This window comes from Gamsiella multidivaricata (assembly GCF_025024155.1).
Source record: "Gamsiella multidivaricata strain RSA 2152 chromosome Unknown BC939scaffold_60, whole genome shotgun sequence".
Taxonomy (NCBI): Eukaryota; Fungi; Mortierellomycota; class Mortierellomycetes; order Mortierellales; family Mortierellaceae; genus Gamsiella; species Gamsiella multidivaricata.
This window is the reverse complement of record NW_026251768.1, coordinates 43,563-58,973: the sequence shown is the minus strand read 5'-3', so window position 1 is coordinate 58,973 and position 15,411 is coordinate 43,563. Positions and strand designations below refer to the sequence as shown.

At 49.4% G+C, this 15,411-nt stretch overlaps 4 protein-coding genes across 4 annotated transcripts; 3 read left to right on the top strand and 1 right to left on the bottom strand.

Annotated features, from left to right (window-relative positions):
* Positions 1-614: 614 nt before the first annotated feature.
* BC939DRAFT_459933 (uncharacterized protein) lies at positions 615-5,566 on the top strand. Its single transcript, XM_051556791.1, has 6 exons — positions 615-873; positions 998-1,673; positions 1,777-2,512; positions 2,635-3,420; positions 3,521-4,525; positions 4,632-5,566. Exons 2-6 carry the CDS (start codon positions 1,075-1,077, stop codon positions 5,409-5,411), a joined length of 3,906 nt encoding a protein of 1,301 aa, XP_051409371.1. The 5' UTR covers positions 615-873; positions 998-1,074; the 3' UTR covers positions 5,412-5,566.
* Positions 5,567-6,067: 501 nt separating this feature from the next.
* On the top strand, positions 6,068-6,943 carry BC939DRAFT_400291 (kinase-like domain-containing protein; the record flags this gene model as incomplete). The annotated part of the gene is made up of 2 exons (XM_051552533.1): positions 6,068-6,379; positions 6,536-6,943. Coding segments are annotated over 2 exons (720 nt in total), but the record flags the coding sequence as incomplete, so codon positions are not given.
* Positions 6,944-6,969: 26 nt separating this feature from the next.
* On the top strand, positions 6,970-10,144 carry BC939DRAFT_459931 (uncharacterized protein). The gene has a single exon (XM_051556790.1). The coding sequence runs from the start codon at positions 7,079-7,081 to the stop codon at positions 10,124-10,126; it is 3,048 nt and encodes a 1,015-aa protein (XP_051409369.1). The 5' UTR covers positions 6,970-7,078; the 3' UTR covers positions 10,127-10,144.
* A 107-nt stretch (positions 10,145-10,251) lies between these two features.
* On the bottom strand, positions 10,252-12,371 carry BC939DRAFT_459929 (uncharacterized protein). Its single transcript, XM_051556789.1, has 5 exons — positions 12,201-12,371; positions 11,828-11,878; positions 11,589-11,684; positions 10,743-11,490; positions 10,252-10,616 (listed from the first exon to the last, which is right to left on the bottom strand). The coding sequence occupies exons 1-5, from the start codon at positions 12,297-12,299 to the stop codon at positions 10,435-10,437; spliced, it is 1,176 nt and encodes a 391-aa protein (XP_051409368.1). The 5' UTR covers positions 12,300-12,371; the 3' UTR covers positions 10,252-10,434.
* Positions 12,372-15,411: the final 3,040 nt, after the last annotated feature.

Genomic DNA, 15,411 nt, shown 5'->3' with positions numbered 1-15,411 from the left:
GTAGCAGTGGTAGCAGTGGAGGGAGCTTTGTCGACTTCACTGCTATGGCGGGTCATACTCTTTGCTGCTCCTATTATTGAATGCTACGTTAAAAATAAATATAAAAATGAAAAAAGAGGTGGGGAAGATGAAAGATGAAAGATGAAAAGATGAAAGGATGAAAGGATGAGAGGCGATAGAAAGAGAAGTAGTGGAGTAAGGGGTCAGGTTCAAGAAAGCTACGAAACGCATGATAGACTAGCCTGCCTGCGCTAATAATACAACAACAAAAAAAAAAATACATGCTACATGCGAACGCGAGAAAATGTCTCATTTCACACGCGTGTGCTCATCTCTCAGCCGCACCATGCTGCGCACCATGCAGTCTGTCTGCTGCATCCCTCCATGAGCCCTCCTGCGCTCCTGCGCTCCTGCGCTCGTTCGTTGCTCATTCGCATGCGGACTTTTTTTCCGTCTTTGAGGGAAGCGAAACGGATGCGGCCCTCTTCACGTACACATTATGCCAAAAAAGGAATATTCCATTCTGAAGTCACAATCGAGCATCCAGTTAGCAGTCAATGTTTTTCCTTGTTCCAGCCTGGGAGGGCCTAATCTGCAATGTGCTCGTGTGTGGGCGGAAGGAGGACTTTCGCTGTTGTTTACTTTTCTTTTTCTTTTTCTCCCCTTTACTCCTCCTCCTCGTCCCATCCTCCTACACGGACACACACTCTCTTTGTCCGCCGCTACAACGTCTCTCCTCTGCGGTGCAGCCATATCTCCTTCTTGTCCTGCGTCTTTCCTTTCCTTCCACTCCACCCGTGTCCTTGTCCACTCGCACTCTGGGGGGAACCCATCCTTTCTTGATTCTACTCTGGGTGTAACAGCTTCAAGGAGGTAGGTGTGCACATTCATTCCACCCTGTGTTTGTCCTCGAATCAACCCACACAGGCCCGGCCCTAATCTTTTTTCTTTTCTTTCTTTTTTTTCTTTTCTTTTCGGTTGCTGCAACTCGCTTCAGACTGTTCATATAGTCGTATATTGATCATATCGTGCCGTGCCTGATCCGAACCACAGAAGGTCTCTTTTCCCACAAAAATGCTGTCTGTTGCTTCGACTCTCAGGAGTAACAGGGCCACCCTGGCGTGCGCTCGCTTGAGTTCTTCACGGAACCAGCCAGCCTTGCCTATTTCGCTGAAACATCGTCCTCGATTCCGATTCCATTCCACTGCTGCTGTCCAGGAAAGCACCCAACCCCTGCCCCATGTCCATCCCGTCCCCAGCGTCGCCGCCCGAGCAGAAGCCGACCATGCCCTCCATTCATACACATCTATTTCCGGAAAACTGGATCCCATCCGTATTGTCCGCCTGCCAGAAGTAAAAGCCAATGAACCCAGAGAATCCGGCAAGTTCGCAGACCACCAGCTGCCGGAACAGATGGCCGTCATGTACGCTTGTTTGAACACTGGGGACATGGAACGAGCTCGCCGTATCTTCCTCACACTCCACAAGAACAACCCCGACGATATGCTGGTCCTCGGCGACATCAGGATGCATAACAGCTTCATCGAGAGCTATATGAACGCCAGCCCGAGCCCGAGAACCAAGGAGGCCCTCAAATGGTTCGAGTCACTTTCAAAATACAGGGTCAAGCCCGATCTGACAAGTTTTGCCATCCTTATCAGAGGATTTATCAAGTAAGGAGCGGCTGCCATCAAGACACGCAACGGAACACCAATTTTTTTCTCATGAAGCATACTGATCGCACCTCATGTTTAATGTCTTCGCATCGACCAATAGCATGGACAGCATGCACACTGCCAAGGTTATGCTAATGGAAATGCAAAAAGCCGGCTTCACAATTAACGACCTAAGGCAGTGCCCGAACTTGCAAGCAGAGGATGTGGAAAGGATTGATAGTGTTGCCAAGATGCTTAAACCCGTCTCCGCCCGCATAGCACCATTGATGCCTGAGACCCCAGTAGTCACAGAAGTAGCCTCCGAGTACGCCGAAGTTAATCCTGTGAAGAATTCCAAGAACGAGACCGTTATTGGCGTTAAACTCATGCGCAACACCCTAGATGCTCTCTCGCTCAAGGAGCTCAACCGATTTGATCGACAGATGAAGCTAGAGGAACGTTCGTACCAGGCTGCCATCGACAGGATGGAGCACGACAAGGAGAGTATACCAGAACAGCTCAACGTCAGACCTCTTAGTAGTTATCTTTGGCAATGGCATCAATCACTTAAGGAGGGCATCAAGGCTGAAATCAAGCGCATCGATGCTGTTCTAGAGCGCCGATCCATCTCGGACGATGCTGCGCTGGATAAGGACCGCATGCTTTACGGCCCCTTCTTGAAGTTACTCTCGCCCGACAAACTATCCATTATCACGATTCTCGAGCTACTACGCCTGAACAATTCTGGAGGCATCATGGAGGGCATGAAGTCTGCCCGCGCCTTGATCAGTATCGGAAAGGCGGTCGAGTCAGAGTACAACGCCGAACAGATGACGAAAAAATCCAATAAGGCTCTGGTAAAGGAACTATCTTTTCGCTGTCTGCACCACGTCTGGTGCAATTTAACAGATCCTTACAACACGCTCGGTGACCTGACCAATTTGCTATTTTGTTTTTATTTTCTTCTTTTTTGCCCTAGTTTGATCAACGATTCAGTGTCCACCAACTTTATGGAAACGGGCGACTTTTCAACATGGCTGTCCGAAAGGTCGAGACCAAGAGATCGGAGGCTATGCATCCAACAGACTGGACGCCAGTGTGGCCAGAGAGTACACGAGCCAAGGTGGGCTCTGTTCTTACGACACTCTTAATGGACTGCGCCAAGGTTCAAACCCCCAGTTTCAACCCAGAGACGAACCAGAAGATTGTGGAGGAGATTCCGGCATTCTATCACTCATATCAGTACAACAAAGGACAGCGCATTGGAGTCATCAGGGTCCATAACCATATCACGGAAATCCTCTCGAAGGAGCCCGTTGGTAACCTGATCCATCCAAGTTTGCTTCCCATGTTGGTTCATCCTCGTCCCTGGCTCTCATACAACAGTGGCGGTTACTTGAGTACGGAATCGATGATCATGCGCATTCGCCATTGCCCTCAGCAGTACGAATATCTTCGGAAGGCACACGAGGAAGGCCTTTTATACCGCATCTACAATGGCCTTGATGTCTTGGGCAAGACGCAATGGGCGGTCAACAAGAGGGTACTGTCGACAGTGCTGGAGGCATGGAACAGTGGCAAGGAATTTGCCAAGATTCCTGCCGCTGCAGGCGAGATCGAGGATTTGCCCAAACCAGACGATTTTGAGACAAGCACCAAGGCCAAGGCCAAGTGGCTCGCAGAAAATCGCAAGATGAAATTGGAGGCCAAGAACCACCACAGTTTGCGTTGCGATGTTAATTATAAAGTTGAAATTGCTAGAGCTGTAAGTACTCTGTTAGTTTTCAACCCATTTTGATGTATGCCGGATTTTATTCACTTTCCTAACAACACTTTCTTGGCTTATTGTTTTGCGATCTCATTAGTTTGCTGACGAGCCTATGTACTTCCCCCACAACCTGGACTTCCGTGGGCGTGCATATCCCATTCCTCCATTGTTCAACCATCTTGGAAACGATCTTTGTCGTGGTCTGCTTATGTTTGGTACGGCCAAGCCTTTGGGTCCAAAGGGCTTCACGTGGCTAAAGATTCACTTGGCCAACTTGGCAGGTTTCGACAAACACTCGCTTTCGGCTCGAGCTCAGTTCACGATGGACAATTTGGAGAACATTTTCGACAGTGCCGACAAACCTATGGAGGGCCATCGCTGGTGGCTCAAAGCAGAGGATCCTTGGCAGTGTCTTGCCACCTGTATTGAGATCACCGAAGCCGTGCGCAGCGGAGATCCCGAGACGTATATGAGCAGGATCCCAGTGCATCAGGACGGTACTTGTAACGGTTTGCAGCATTATGCTGCGCTGGGAGGAGACATGGCAGGTGCACAGCAGGTCAATTTGGTGCCCTCTGACCGTCCCCAAGATGTGTACTCTGGTGTGGCAGCGTCTGTGGAGCGTCTTCTCGAGAAGCAGGCGGCCGAGGGCGTCGAATATGCCAAGATCTTGAGCGGCAGGATTTCACGAAAGATTGTGAAACAGACAGTTATGACGAACGTGTATGGAGTGACATTTGTTGGTGCGCGCGCCCAGATCGAGAACAGGCTGAAGGAGACTGAGGGTATTCCAGAGGACCAGGTTCACGCACTCAGCACGTATTTGACCCAGCAGGTGTTTGCATCAATCGGAGAGATGTTCACGGGTGCGCGTGCGATTCAGGACTGGCTGGCAGAGAGTGCCCGTCGCATCGCCAAGAGTGTTCCAAAGAGCGTGGTCAATCCCGAAACGGATGAGATCCAGGAAAGCCTCACGGGCAAAGGACGCAAGAAGAAGACATCCAGACAGGCAATTGCAGATCAGCAAATGACCAGCGTCATCTGGACTACACCACTCAATCTCCCTATCGTCCAGCCCTATCGCAAGATGGAACACAAACAGGTAAAACTGGCGTTGCATTGTTTCATTGCTCTCGATGTTATGTATTGGAGACCATGTAGGGAATGCTAAGCTTTAATATCATTATTTTTATTATATTGCTGTATAGGTTCGCACCAACCTTCAGTCGCTGACGATCAAAGATCCAAGCCAAGCTAGCCCAGTCAACGTACAGAAGCAGAGAACGGCCTTCCCGCCAAATTTTATTCATTCGCTGGATGCTACTCATATGTTGATGTCCGCTGCAGGATGTGTTGAGGCAGGTCTGACGTTCGCATCGGTCCACGACTCGTACTGGACACACGCCTGCGATGTCGAGGTAATGAACGAGGTGTTGAGAAAGCAGTTCATCCTTCTGCATAGCAACAATATTATGAAGAATCTGGAGGCCGAGTTCATGGAGCGTTACAGAGACTTTCTGTACCCTGTTTCACTGGTGATCGCCAATCCTGGGGAGCCCGTGGGCGAGGGTATGATTGCATGGGACGACGAGCGTGTCCGTCGCAAGAGTGCCAGGATCGAGAGCAGCTCAGGATCAAGCAAGAGCGAGTTTGTGCCTGATCTAGAGATTCCAGAGGATGAGTTGATGACGAGCGAGACGGCATCATCATCGTCATTGTCACCAACGAAGGCCAAGGACGAGAACATGTTCCATTTTGGGGACGACGAAGATGATGAGCATGATTTGTCGAGTGTGATTATTGAGGAGGACGAGGCGGAGTTGGAGGCAGAGGCAAAGGCGATGGGTAAAGCACTCCGCAAGCGGACGAAAAAGAAGGTGGCCAACAAGCTGTTCCACTCCTGGGACCCGATCTCGTTCCCACCACTGCCAGACCGTGGCGAGTTTGATGTGCGCAATGTGGCCGAGTCCGACTACTTCTTCTCATAAGTCGTCGCTGTCATTATCATAACCATTATCACCTTCATCATTAGTATTATCATTATCATTACCATTGTCATCATCCTCATCCTCATCCTCATCCCCATCCTCATCCTCATCTCCATCCTCATCCTCATCCCTATCACTATCTTCATCATCTTCATCTTCATCCTCACCTTGTATTTTTATCTAACGCGAAATAAAATATCTGATCCACTTGAAAGCAGGTCGTACAAACCAAATTGACGTGACAAGTGAGACCACACAAGGGCCTCGTTCTATAATAGCCTTGTTTAGAAGCTATTGCATGTCATGACCTTCCACGTCGTCTCCATGTTATGACCACCTTCGGGTTCTGGATTCCGCGAGCACCATAAAGATCAGCAGCACCCGCACGACCACACGACCACACGACCACGCGACTACACGCACACGCACACATACACACATACACACGTACACAACAATCACGGACATACACCGCCCCATTCGATTTTTCGTTTTTTGGTTCTTGATGCACGCGTGCCGCCATCGTTCTTCGTTTACTCCTGCTCTGCTCTGTCCCTACACTCAGATAACCGTCATCCCAGCGGCTAGCCAACCTCCCACTCGATACCTAGCACTGATACCAGCACCACCAGCAGTGCCTGGACGCTCTCTTTGACATGTACAGCCACCAACCACAACAGCAGAGCAACCTCTCAAAGTCACTGCCACCGACGCCCAGTCAGCTCCACCCGTCGGCCCTACAGGAGTGCGAAGATGTGCCAGACGACTACTTTGGCGAGTCCGAGGACGTGCCCTTGCCCTTCCCTATCAAGACCATCGTCGCTGATCCTCAGACCGGACTTAGTCTGACCCTTATCTCCGCCCTCGGTGCTGGCTCATATGCAGTCGTCTATCTTGCCAAGGAGGTGGCCTCCGGTACCCTGTACGCGCTCAAGTGTCTGGGCAAGAACAAACTAACAGAGGAAGAGGTCGCCATTCAACGAAACGAGGCAAGTTATCGATCCGCATTGTATAATCGCTAGACTTTACTATGAACAATGAAGATAAACTAAGAGTCATCCATATCTGACCGGTTTTGTTTCGCCTCCTTTTCTCCTAACCAAATCCTGCCATGATATACATAGGTTGTCATCCATACGTCCTTGCCAAAGCATCGGAACATCATTCATCTGTTTAACATGTTTGAAACCACCGATCATCTCTTCCTACTGCTCGAATACTCTTCAGGAATGGACATGTATCAATGGATCAGCATGCGCTCAGATAGGACGGACCCAGTCTCTGGCGAGCCTTACTCTTTCAAGTCACGCTTCGTTGTCATTAAAACCATCTTTGATCAAGTCTTGGAGGGCGTCGGTCAGGTTCACTTGTGCGGCGTCGCTCATCGAGACCTTAAGCCGGAGAACTTTCTGATAGAGTTTGCAGATGGTCAATACACGGTCAAGCTTACGGACTTTGGTCTGGCAACAACCGACAAGGAGAGCGATGAATTTGAGTGCGGTAGCAAACCGTACATGAGCTTCGGTAAGTCGATAGTATTCAAGGTGGCGTTTGATGAGGTATATATCACTGGGCTTCCTTCATTTGCTCTAGTGACTCATCACATTCACGATATTCACCCCTTCCCTAAATCAAACTACCTAGAGTGCCGTAATGGCGTGGATACGATGTACGATGTTCAGATGGCAGATCTTTGGTCGCTTGGAATTATCCTCATCAACCTTCTGTATCACCGATGTCCTTGGTCTGACCCATGTCCCCAAGAGTCCGTTGCGTTTTCAGAATTCTTGAGGAGCCGAGTCGACTTTTTGCAGCGACGGTTCGAGGATATGCCTGGGCCGGTGGCACGATGGCTCGCTCTGCGAGTGTTTGCATTCGTCGGAGCACACAGGTTTAAAAGACAGCGCTCCCGACCAGGAATCAGCGAGTGGAAATCATGGATGGTCGATTTTGTTCCCAGGATGCTGGGCCAGATTGAGTCGGATGTCGAGGAAGAGGAAGAGTATGACGACCGGGAAGAGTACCGAGAGTATCTGGACTTGTACGAAAACGACTCTCTTGGCCAGGAAGTGGAGGGCGACGAGATATTGGACGACAGCGACGACGATGACAATCAGGTTGTGCCAATTGTGATCCAGTCATCATCGCTCAAGGACAAACAGCACCTTCACCTGGATCCTGGACGCGCCTATGCATCGTATCACGTTCCTGTCGATGGAAGGATTCACAGCTCATTCACTTCGTCGTCGATGCCCAAGTTTGATCCCTCAGCATTTTATCAGCCGGCGCGACTTCGACAAGAGTCTTGGTCGGACGCGATTGATATGGAAGGAACTGAGGACGCCGAAATGGACTTTTCAGCGCCAATCCTTTTTGAAGAATCCGATGACGAGGGCCAAATCAACACCCCAGAAATCGACTATGGGGATGACTCTAGCGGACTTGCTGTGGCTCTTCCAGACGACTTTATTGATCCACTACCGGAGCCGAGCGCAGCCTCTTCGGGACGACAAACGCCCTCGACGCCAAGCATGACACATCTGATGTTCAACTCGGAAAAGAGGCAGCTCCCTGCGCATTTTCGACTCGATCTGGATTTGTCTAGCCAGCATTCGTCACAGGATTCCTCAAAGCGCAGCGCGGGTCGTGGATCACCAGGGCTCGAGTCGAACGATCAAATCAATACTTTGGTATTTATTGAACCGGATGTTTCAAGGGCATCTATTGATGACAATCAAAATGCAGCTGTAGCTGGCGGTCATGCGATCGCATCATCTTTACCCTCGACCAGCCATATGGAGGCGGCTTTAGGTCCAGGATCTGCTCTCAATAAGGAGAGAGTTCTGTTGAAACAGCAAATGCGCAAGCCGGCCCGCAATCTACAGGATGTTAAAGCTGTGCCCTTCGTCTTTCCGCCGCTTAAGAATCCGGCTATATCGGGCAACCCGATCACTGACAGTATTCAGAACTTGACACCATCACTTCAGCCCAAAAAGAAATCCAGTATGTCGCAGTTGCTTGCAAAATCCGACTACAAAGGACCTGGACTAAACGAACCTCATATGGCCCCTCCGACCAAATCTGGCGTCTATGTTATACCCAAGCGGTCTCAACTTGGGCCCTGGCCAGGCCCATCTGCAGAATCTGGCACGTCGCGCCCGATCGAGGCAGATGTAACTGCTGAGCGTAGCTCAAATTGGAGAAAGAGTCACCATCGTGGAGGGAGCTGGACATCCATTGATGATACCTGGCCTGGGCGTAAGGATTCTTCAGCGCGTGGAGCCAACAATGGAGGAAGGATCGGCTCAGGAATGCGGCGTGGACGCGACGACAAAGAAGATGGTCATGCAGGCTTACCGCCTCGAGTGGAGAACAAGTTCCGACCACGATACCGTCAGGGACAGGGACGCCGAATGCCGCCGAATGCTAATACGTCGGGTCTCCCTCCAGCGCCGCCAATCACTCAAACTGGATTCAATCCTTCTCGCTTGCGCCATCAGAGCCGATCTGGGACTGTTTTCGACAACAACTTGCCATCAATTGGATCTGGAGCACCAGGGAGCGAAATTGAACCACACAGGTCTGACCTAAGGAACGTAAACAGGGATCACCAGCCTCAGCATCAGTCTCAGCATCAGTCTCAGCACCAGCCGAAATATGAGAACAGCCAACTTCGGATGCACAGCAAATCGAGTTCAGGAAGCACTGCCTCGAAGCTCGATGGTCAGCGTAACAAGAGTCTAGTGGACTTGCGTGCCATGGATGCCGCCAGTCAACCTTGGCGGCAACCAGCCCCTGCGACTACTGTGAATTTAAATGCCACTTCTTCAACCGCATCAGCTATGGGCAAAGCGAAATCCCAGGCGGGAGCAGGTGATTCCAGCCAGCGGAAGGGCTCTCAAGGAAATCCGGCTGTGGATCAAGGCATCTCTAGTCTACTCAAGAAGAATCGTATGGCAGAAAAGATGCCATTGACAGAAGGAGATGCGCCCAAGGACAATGTGTACCATCCGCCTCACTGGCATGAAAGAAATAACTCGAGTTCATCCAACCCCTCGCGGAGGCCCTCGAGTGGCTATGAGTCTGACATTACTGGGTGGCAGAAACAGGACGGTGGGGCGCCTCTCAGCTTTTCACCCAAAAATCGGAGCGCCTCGAAGGGACGTCTAGGAGGAGGGGGACATCCTGTAGGACATAGCATCGCATCGCCACCGGTAGAACGTAAACAAGCACAGGGACGGACAGCGGACTCGACAAGCAACTGGCGGGCTGGAGATACTGGCGACAATGTCGTACAGACGGACGCACAGCCCTCTGTCTCATCGATGTTGGCGATCAAGAACGAGGACATGAGGCGATCGCCTTTGATTATGACCCTGATCCCGCCAACCCCGAATGTGATCGACAAACCTGAGTTCCTTATGGATACGCCGGCTAATGTTTCAAAAGCCTCGGAACCTTCACGCGAGCAGGATGCAGTCGAACCCAAGAAGATTGTCAAACCTGGAACCATGACAGGTCTCGGGAACATGCTGCGCGGACTTGTGGCCTACAACAAGAACATCAAGGTCGGAGGCGAAGGACTGACGGCTTCAGAACCAAATTCTCCAACATCGCCCGAACGCCTTCGGAATCCGAGAGGCGGTGCTCTACAAGGAAGCACGACTCTGCCCACATCTCGCTCCACGGATGAGAAGGACGCCTTGGAGTTGTAGGCGACTCTTCCCTCGTCCTTTTTTTTTTCTTCTTTTTTCTTTTTTTCTTTTTCTTTTTCTTTTTCTTCTTTTTTTTTTACTTTTTTCTTTTTTTTTTTTTTTTTTTTTTTCTCCTCGTTCGCCAAAGTTCTGCTCCCACGACCCTTGCACATGTATATTTACCCGCAATAAAGCAGCGAACAACCGCAGGGTGCTGAGATTTTCACAAGAACCAAGTCCATGTATCGCGTACAGAAAAGAAATAAAGGACTTTATTGCTGGGGTGATAGGGATGATGTTGAGGACGCGTACAAATGTGGTCGAGCGTTTTACTTGATCTTGGCGCCAACAACAGAAGGAACGGTGCAGTCGCCGTGCTCGGTGTGCAAGACATGAACCTCGCCCTCGTCCGACTTCCAGGCTGCACGGCACTCGGGTGTGGTGTGAAGTCCAGGCTGGATAGTCTCCCAGATCTTCTTCTTTGGATTCATAACTTCCTCGGGCTTCTCATCTATTTGGTGTCCAGAGAGCAAGGAGACAAAAGAACGGTCTTAGTCAAGGTCGAGCACATTTCAAAAGACGAAGAAGACAATAAAGACTAAAAAAAAAAAAAAAAGCTACATTCAGCGTAATTTACCTTTCCAGTTGCCGAAGTAGCATTTGTCACCAGGCTTAGAGCCCTTGGGGGGGTCCACCAACTCCAACTTGCCGGTATCATCCGTAGCAGCGAGAACCATGGCAAAGGACTTGACACCCCTCATGGCCGCGGGTTTCAGATTGCAGACACAGACCAACCAACGGTTCTCCATCTCCTCGATCGGGATATGCTTGACCAACCCACTGACGACAGTCCTGGGCTCAGCTTCGCCAACATCAACGGTCTCGACATACAATGAATCCGCATCTGGATGCTTTTCAACCTTCAGGATCTTGCCAACCCGGAGATCAATCTGCCAAGGCTGAGGGGTCGTGGGCCCTGCAGGCGCTACTGGAGCTTTGGGGGCCTTGGGCTTCTTTTCCTTCTTCTGGGTGTTGTTGCGCTCAGGAGCTGCAGCTGCTCCAGAGCCCTCTGCTGGGGTAACGACAGCTGCTTCGGCGGTGGGGGTGGGAGTTGCAGCAGTAGCAGCAGAATTGGCTTCTTTCTTCGCCTTCTTTTCCTCGGCTTTAGCGTCCTTCTTAAGGTTCTTCTTGGCCTTCTTCTCGTCTGCAGTGCTTCCTGCGGGAGCTGTGGGGGCTTTTTCCTTGGACACAATCTTCAACTCGGGAGCCTCGAGATCAATGGCGACAGGAACCAAGTGACCCAAGTCCTGGGTCTGCTCCTGAATCAGATCGAACCATCTGGTCAAGTGGGGACGCTTCAATTGACCGTCTCTGGACAAACCGCTCTATGCGTAAGGGCATACGAAAAATCGATGTTAATGGTATTTTTTTTTTGGCTGACGTAGAACGGATCCTATGGATTCCTGTGACATATGAGACATACAATCTGCTCGTGGAGTTTGACAAAGGACCAGAGGTCTGCATTGGTGATAGAGTGACCGACGATATAGGTGCGGGTCTCGAGATGGTCGTTCAATGCCTAGAGAGTTATTTCAACAAGCACAGCAAAAAAAAAAAAAAAAAAAAAAAAAAAAAAAGAGGCAAGGTGAGAAAGATAGAGCTCATTCACGTCATGTACAGAATAAATGAAAAAAAAACTCGAGCATGCAGCAAAAGACGTACCTTGGCAAGAGGAGTGATATCCCTCTCGAAGCGATCGATCCAGTCCTTGACCTAACATTGCGATGATACGACCCAGAGGATGTAAGTTTCTTGCTGCAATAGAACAATAAAAAAAAATGTCTCTTTTGAATCGACTATGAGTCACAGGTCGTGGGCGTGTTGCTGAGAGTAATTGAAGGTTTCCTTGTCTTTAGCTGAAAGAGAAAGCGACGAGATGATGACTGCGGCTCAGAAGGTGAGTTGTCCATTTGCTTTGATATGTCCCGCATGTTATATATGTCGAGTAGTGGTAATGACGCCTGTTCCTCACAACTTTGCTGTTTCGACTGGCGCGACTCCAAGTCAACGTTTGAGACTTCTTTTTTTTTTTTACCTCCTTGCGGTCAGCATCGGTCCTGCCCTCCACAACTTCGGCTCCCCCGAGGGTTCCCTGGCAGGCGTTCAAGAAAGCGGTAGTTACAGAGTCGGACATTGTGGGAATGGTTTGTGTTTGAAAAAAAAAAAATGGGTGATCAGCAATGACAGGTAAAAAAAAAAAGAAAAAGACGCGGCAGTGCAAAGCCACCAAGGAAGGTAGCGCGCAAGAAATTAGTGGCGCGAAAAAGAAATTCGTGGGACTCCGGAGTCTCTTTTTTCTCAGAGCAGTAACGATGCTTCATCTGAAGGAAGCACTGGATAGGACGGAAAGAGTGGAAAGAAAGAAGCGATGACAGACCGCCTATTAATGCCGTCATGCCTGACCTCCTTTTTTTCCAGCAGGAGGCAGTGAGGTCAAGTCTTCATCTTCAAACAGTAAGGGCCGCAGGCGAAAGATAGAACCCCCTTGTTCTTACTTGTCATTCTCGGAAAATAAATAACATTGGAGTCTTGAAACTCCAGTAGTAACATCAAATTACCGGATCCTTCTCAAGACTCTTACAAATCAGCATGATATTATTACATTGATGCAAGGTAACAATGGCCAAGAGCTTTTTCTTTTCCCTTTTTTTAATATTATATGTTCTTATGAGAGCGAGGGATTCTCGGCTCATCACCAGCCTTTACCCCAAGCTCCGCCTTTTTTGTCATTCGGTCAGATATGAGAACTATTTTTTTAACAGGCGTCATCCTATGAACGGCCTTGAATAGACTGGAAACCGTATCCACAACAAGGAAGAATTCATGCCATTGAGCTGGCAGATAGGTACCAGGAGGATTGAGCAACTCAAGAAAAAGAACCTGAGCAAGGAGCCGACTGTCAATTAACGCATCCTCTGGAACCTGGGGCATCACTCGCTACACGCATTCTAGACCGTAGACGGGCTCACGAACGTACATCATACTCAAAGTCAAAAGGAGGGGCATTCACGCGAAGGGTCATCGTTTTTGACGGATCCGACGATAAGAATGGCAGTTGCTAGGGCCTTGAACACGGAGTTTATTAAACACTCCACGTTAAAACTCCTGTTTCCAGGTGCTGTCGCTAGATGAAATAACTTTTTCGCTGTTCGGCCCTATCAATCTCAAACGTGCGTGCAGGAAAGATCTGACAAGCGCTATTCAATTGAGCAGACGTACCGTATAAGGCGATTTACTTTAACGAAAAATACCGTGGTAGAGATTACTTCCACTGCGGCGTGCAAGGTCATATCGAAGATCACACCAAGAACGATGCATTCCTGAAATTCTAGCAGCTTCGAAACGTCTTCGGACGTCGCCCTTCGCGTATGTCCTTTGGACCTTGGAAACTTTGACGTTTGAGCAATTGGAGAAAAATGCGGACCTCGGAGGACCGACCGGTCGAGGAAAAAAGAAAGAGCACTAAAGGGTGCACAAAGGGGACAGAGCGGATCTAGTAGGTCCTCTGTTTTTTATCTGGTACTTGTTCATAGAGCCGGCCTGATACCATCGTCCGTTCTTGTTTTCCCGCTCTAACTCCACTTCACCCTTTCACTCGCTTTCTCACCCTCTCTCTGTCTCTTTTCCTTTTTACCTCCGCCTTTTATTAATTTAACTGGAGAGTCGATCTCTAATCCAGGAACCCTGCTCCCTGTCACCCTCTTCTTTCTCTCTCACCCGTTCTCACTTTCTCTCTGTTCTCCCTCTCTGCTTTGATTTCTACGTCTCTCTGTTGCTCGACCTGATCCAGACTTATACAGGTACGAAAAATGCGTTGCGGTCCAAGACCAGACAATGCTTACAGTAATGAGCGTGGCTTCGAGATCAACCCTTACGTGGGTGCAATATGACTACATTCCTCCACTGTCAAACAACTTTGCAATCGTTATCAATGCCTCATATCCCCATGCTTGCTGCTTGCTATTGTCGGTGTCTTCAGCGCTTGGATCGAACGCTATCAAACAACAACTTTTATTCAAAAAATCCTTGGAATAGAAATATATATTCCAAACCTACCGCTTTGTCTTCAGTATGAAACAGAAAAGATGACTCTAGCGATCATTTTGCAATTGCCATTGATCCTCACGAGTCTCTATGTATAATAACACACATTCTACGATTGAATAGAGACATCGCAAGCATTCAATCTGACACTACAATTCGGAGTAGACACATAGCCGTCGCATCCAATCTGGTACGTGATTACAATCCATGTAAGATCCTCTAAGGCTGCCTAGGTTGCCTAGGTACAAGGCGCGTGGAAAAAGAGACCCACGGAATGAAAAGAGTGATCTGTTCAAGGTGTCCTTGTAATATTTGGGAAAGTATGGCGGGATATTTTTTATTTGGCGCGTGATAAGCCCTCGCCAATTGGACTGGCCTAGGCGCACCCTGTTTGCAGGCTGTGCATTGACCATTTGGCGATCATCTGTAGGCTTTGTGGTTGGGCCACCAACGCGCATGCATATCTTTTGATGACGTTCCGGACATGTGAATACTCGTCTTATAATTTTATAATACGCCACGCAGATAGTATATGGCACCGAGTTTCTGTGGCGGCTTCATTTCCCCAGTTCCCCCTCTCCCTGCCGCCCTCTTGTCCTCTCATCCGCCAATTCAATCGCCACGCACCCCGTTTTTGTGGGCTTACTCACACCCAGCTGAACAAATACAGACACGCATAAACAACAAACAAAGCGAACGGACCAATGGACAAACAGATGCTGAGGCTCTGTTGCATGGCCTCGCGCGTCATGTCCACCCTTGATTCGCCCTCCGAAATGCTCAGACAAGGCTCTTGCGCTGCACTATAACTCCTATATGTACTATCTGTGACCCCAACCTACTTGGCCGTCGTGAAATCTGTCTCAATTGAACTGGACGTGCACGCGCCTCGTCACTTCGCCTTTTCCATCTCAACCCCCTGCCTTCCCCTCGTAGTCTGATCTGGCGCTCGGGGTTTCATGGTTCAATTCATTCGAGTTGTCCTCCCTGGAACCTAGAGCGCACCATAACGCGAGCGCGGCTCAAGGATGTCTGCATGCTTACCTCCTGATTGGCTCTCCCATTTTTTTTTTTTTTTTTTTTTGTGCTTAAGCACGACTTGTTTGACAAGCTCCAAAGTGCCACACAGTAAGTGGTTCCCCTTTTTTCATCCTGCATCTTTGTTGTTTCCTCCTCCCTTTGCGGATTCTTTCCCCTCAAGG

Coding starts and splice junctions, on each gene's coding strand:
- BC939DRAFT_459929 (XM_051556789.1), bottom strand. CDS start 12,299: ATGTCCGACTCTGTAACTACCGCTTTCTTGAACGCCTGCCAGGGAACC. Junction 11,491..11,588: donor TCAAACTCCACGAGCAGATT/GTATGTCTCATA, acceptor CCTTACGCATAG/AGCGGTTTGTCCAGAGACGG. Junction 10,617..10,742: donor CTACTTCGGCAACTGGAAAG/GTAAATTACGCT, acceptor GACACCAAATAG/ATGAGAAGCCCGAGGAAGTT.
- BC939DRAFT_459933 (XM_051556791.1), top strand. CDS start 1,075: ATGCTGTCTGTTGCTTCGACTCTCAGGAGTAACAGGGCCACCCTGGCG. Junction 1,674..1,776: donor CTTATCAGAGGATTTATCAA/GTAAGGAGCGGC, acceptor ATCGACCAATAG/CATGGACAGCATGCACACTG. Junction 2,513..2,634: donor AAAAATCCAATAAGGCTCTG/GTAAAGGAACTA, acceptor TTTTTGCCCTAG/TTTGATCAACGATTCAGTGT.
- BC939DRAFT_459931 (XM_051556790.1), top strand. CDS start 7,079: ATGTACGATGTTCAGATGGCAGATCTTTGGTCGCTTGGAATTATCCTC.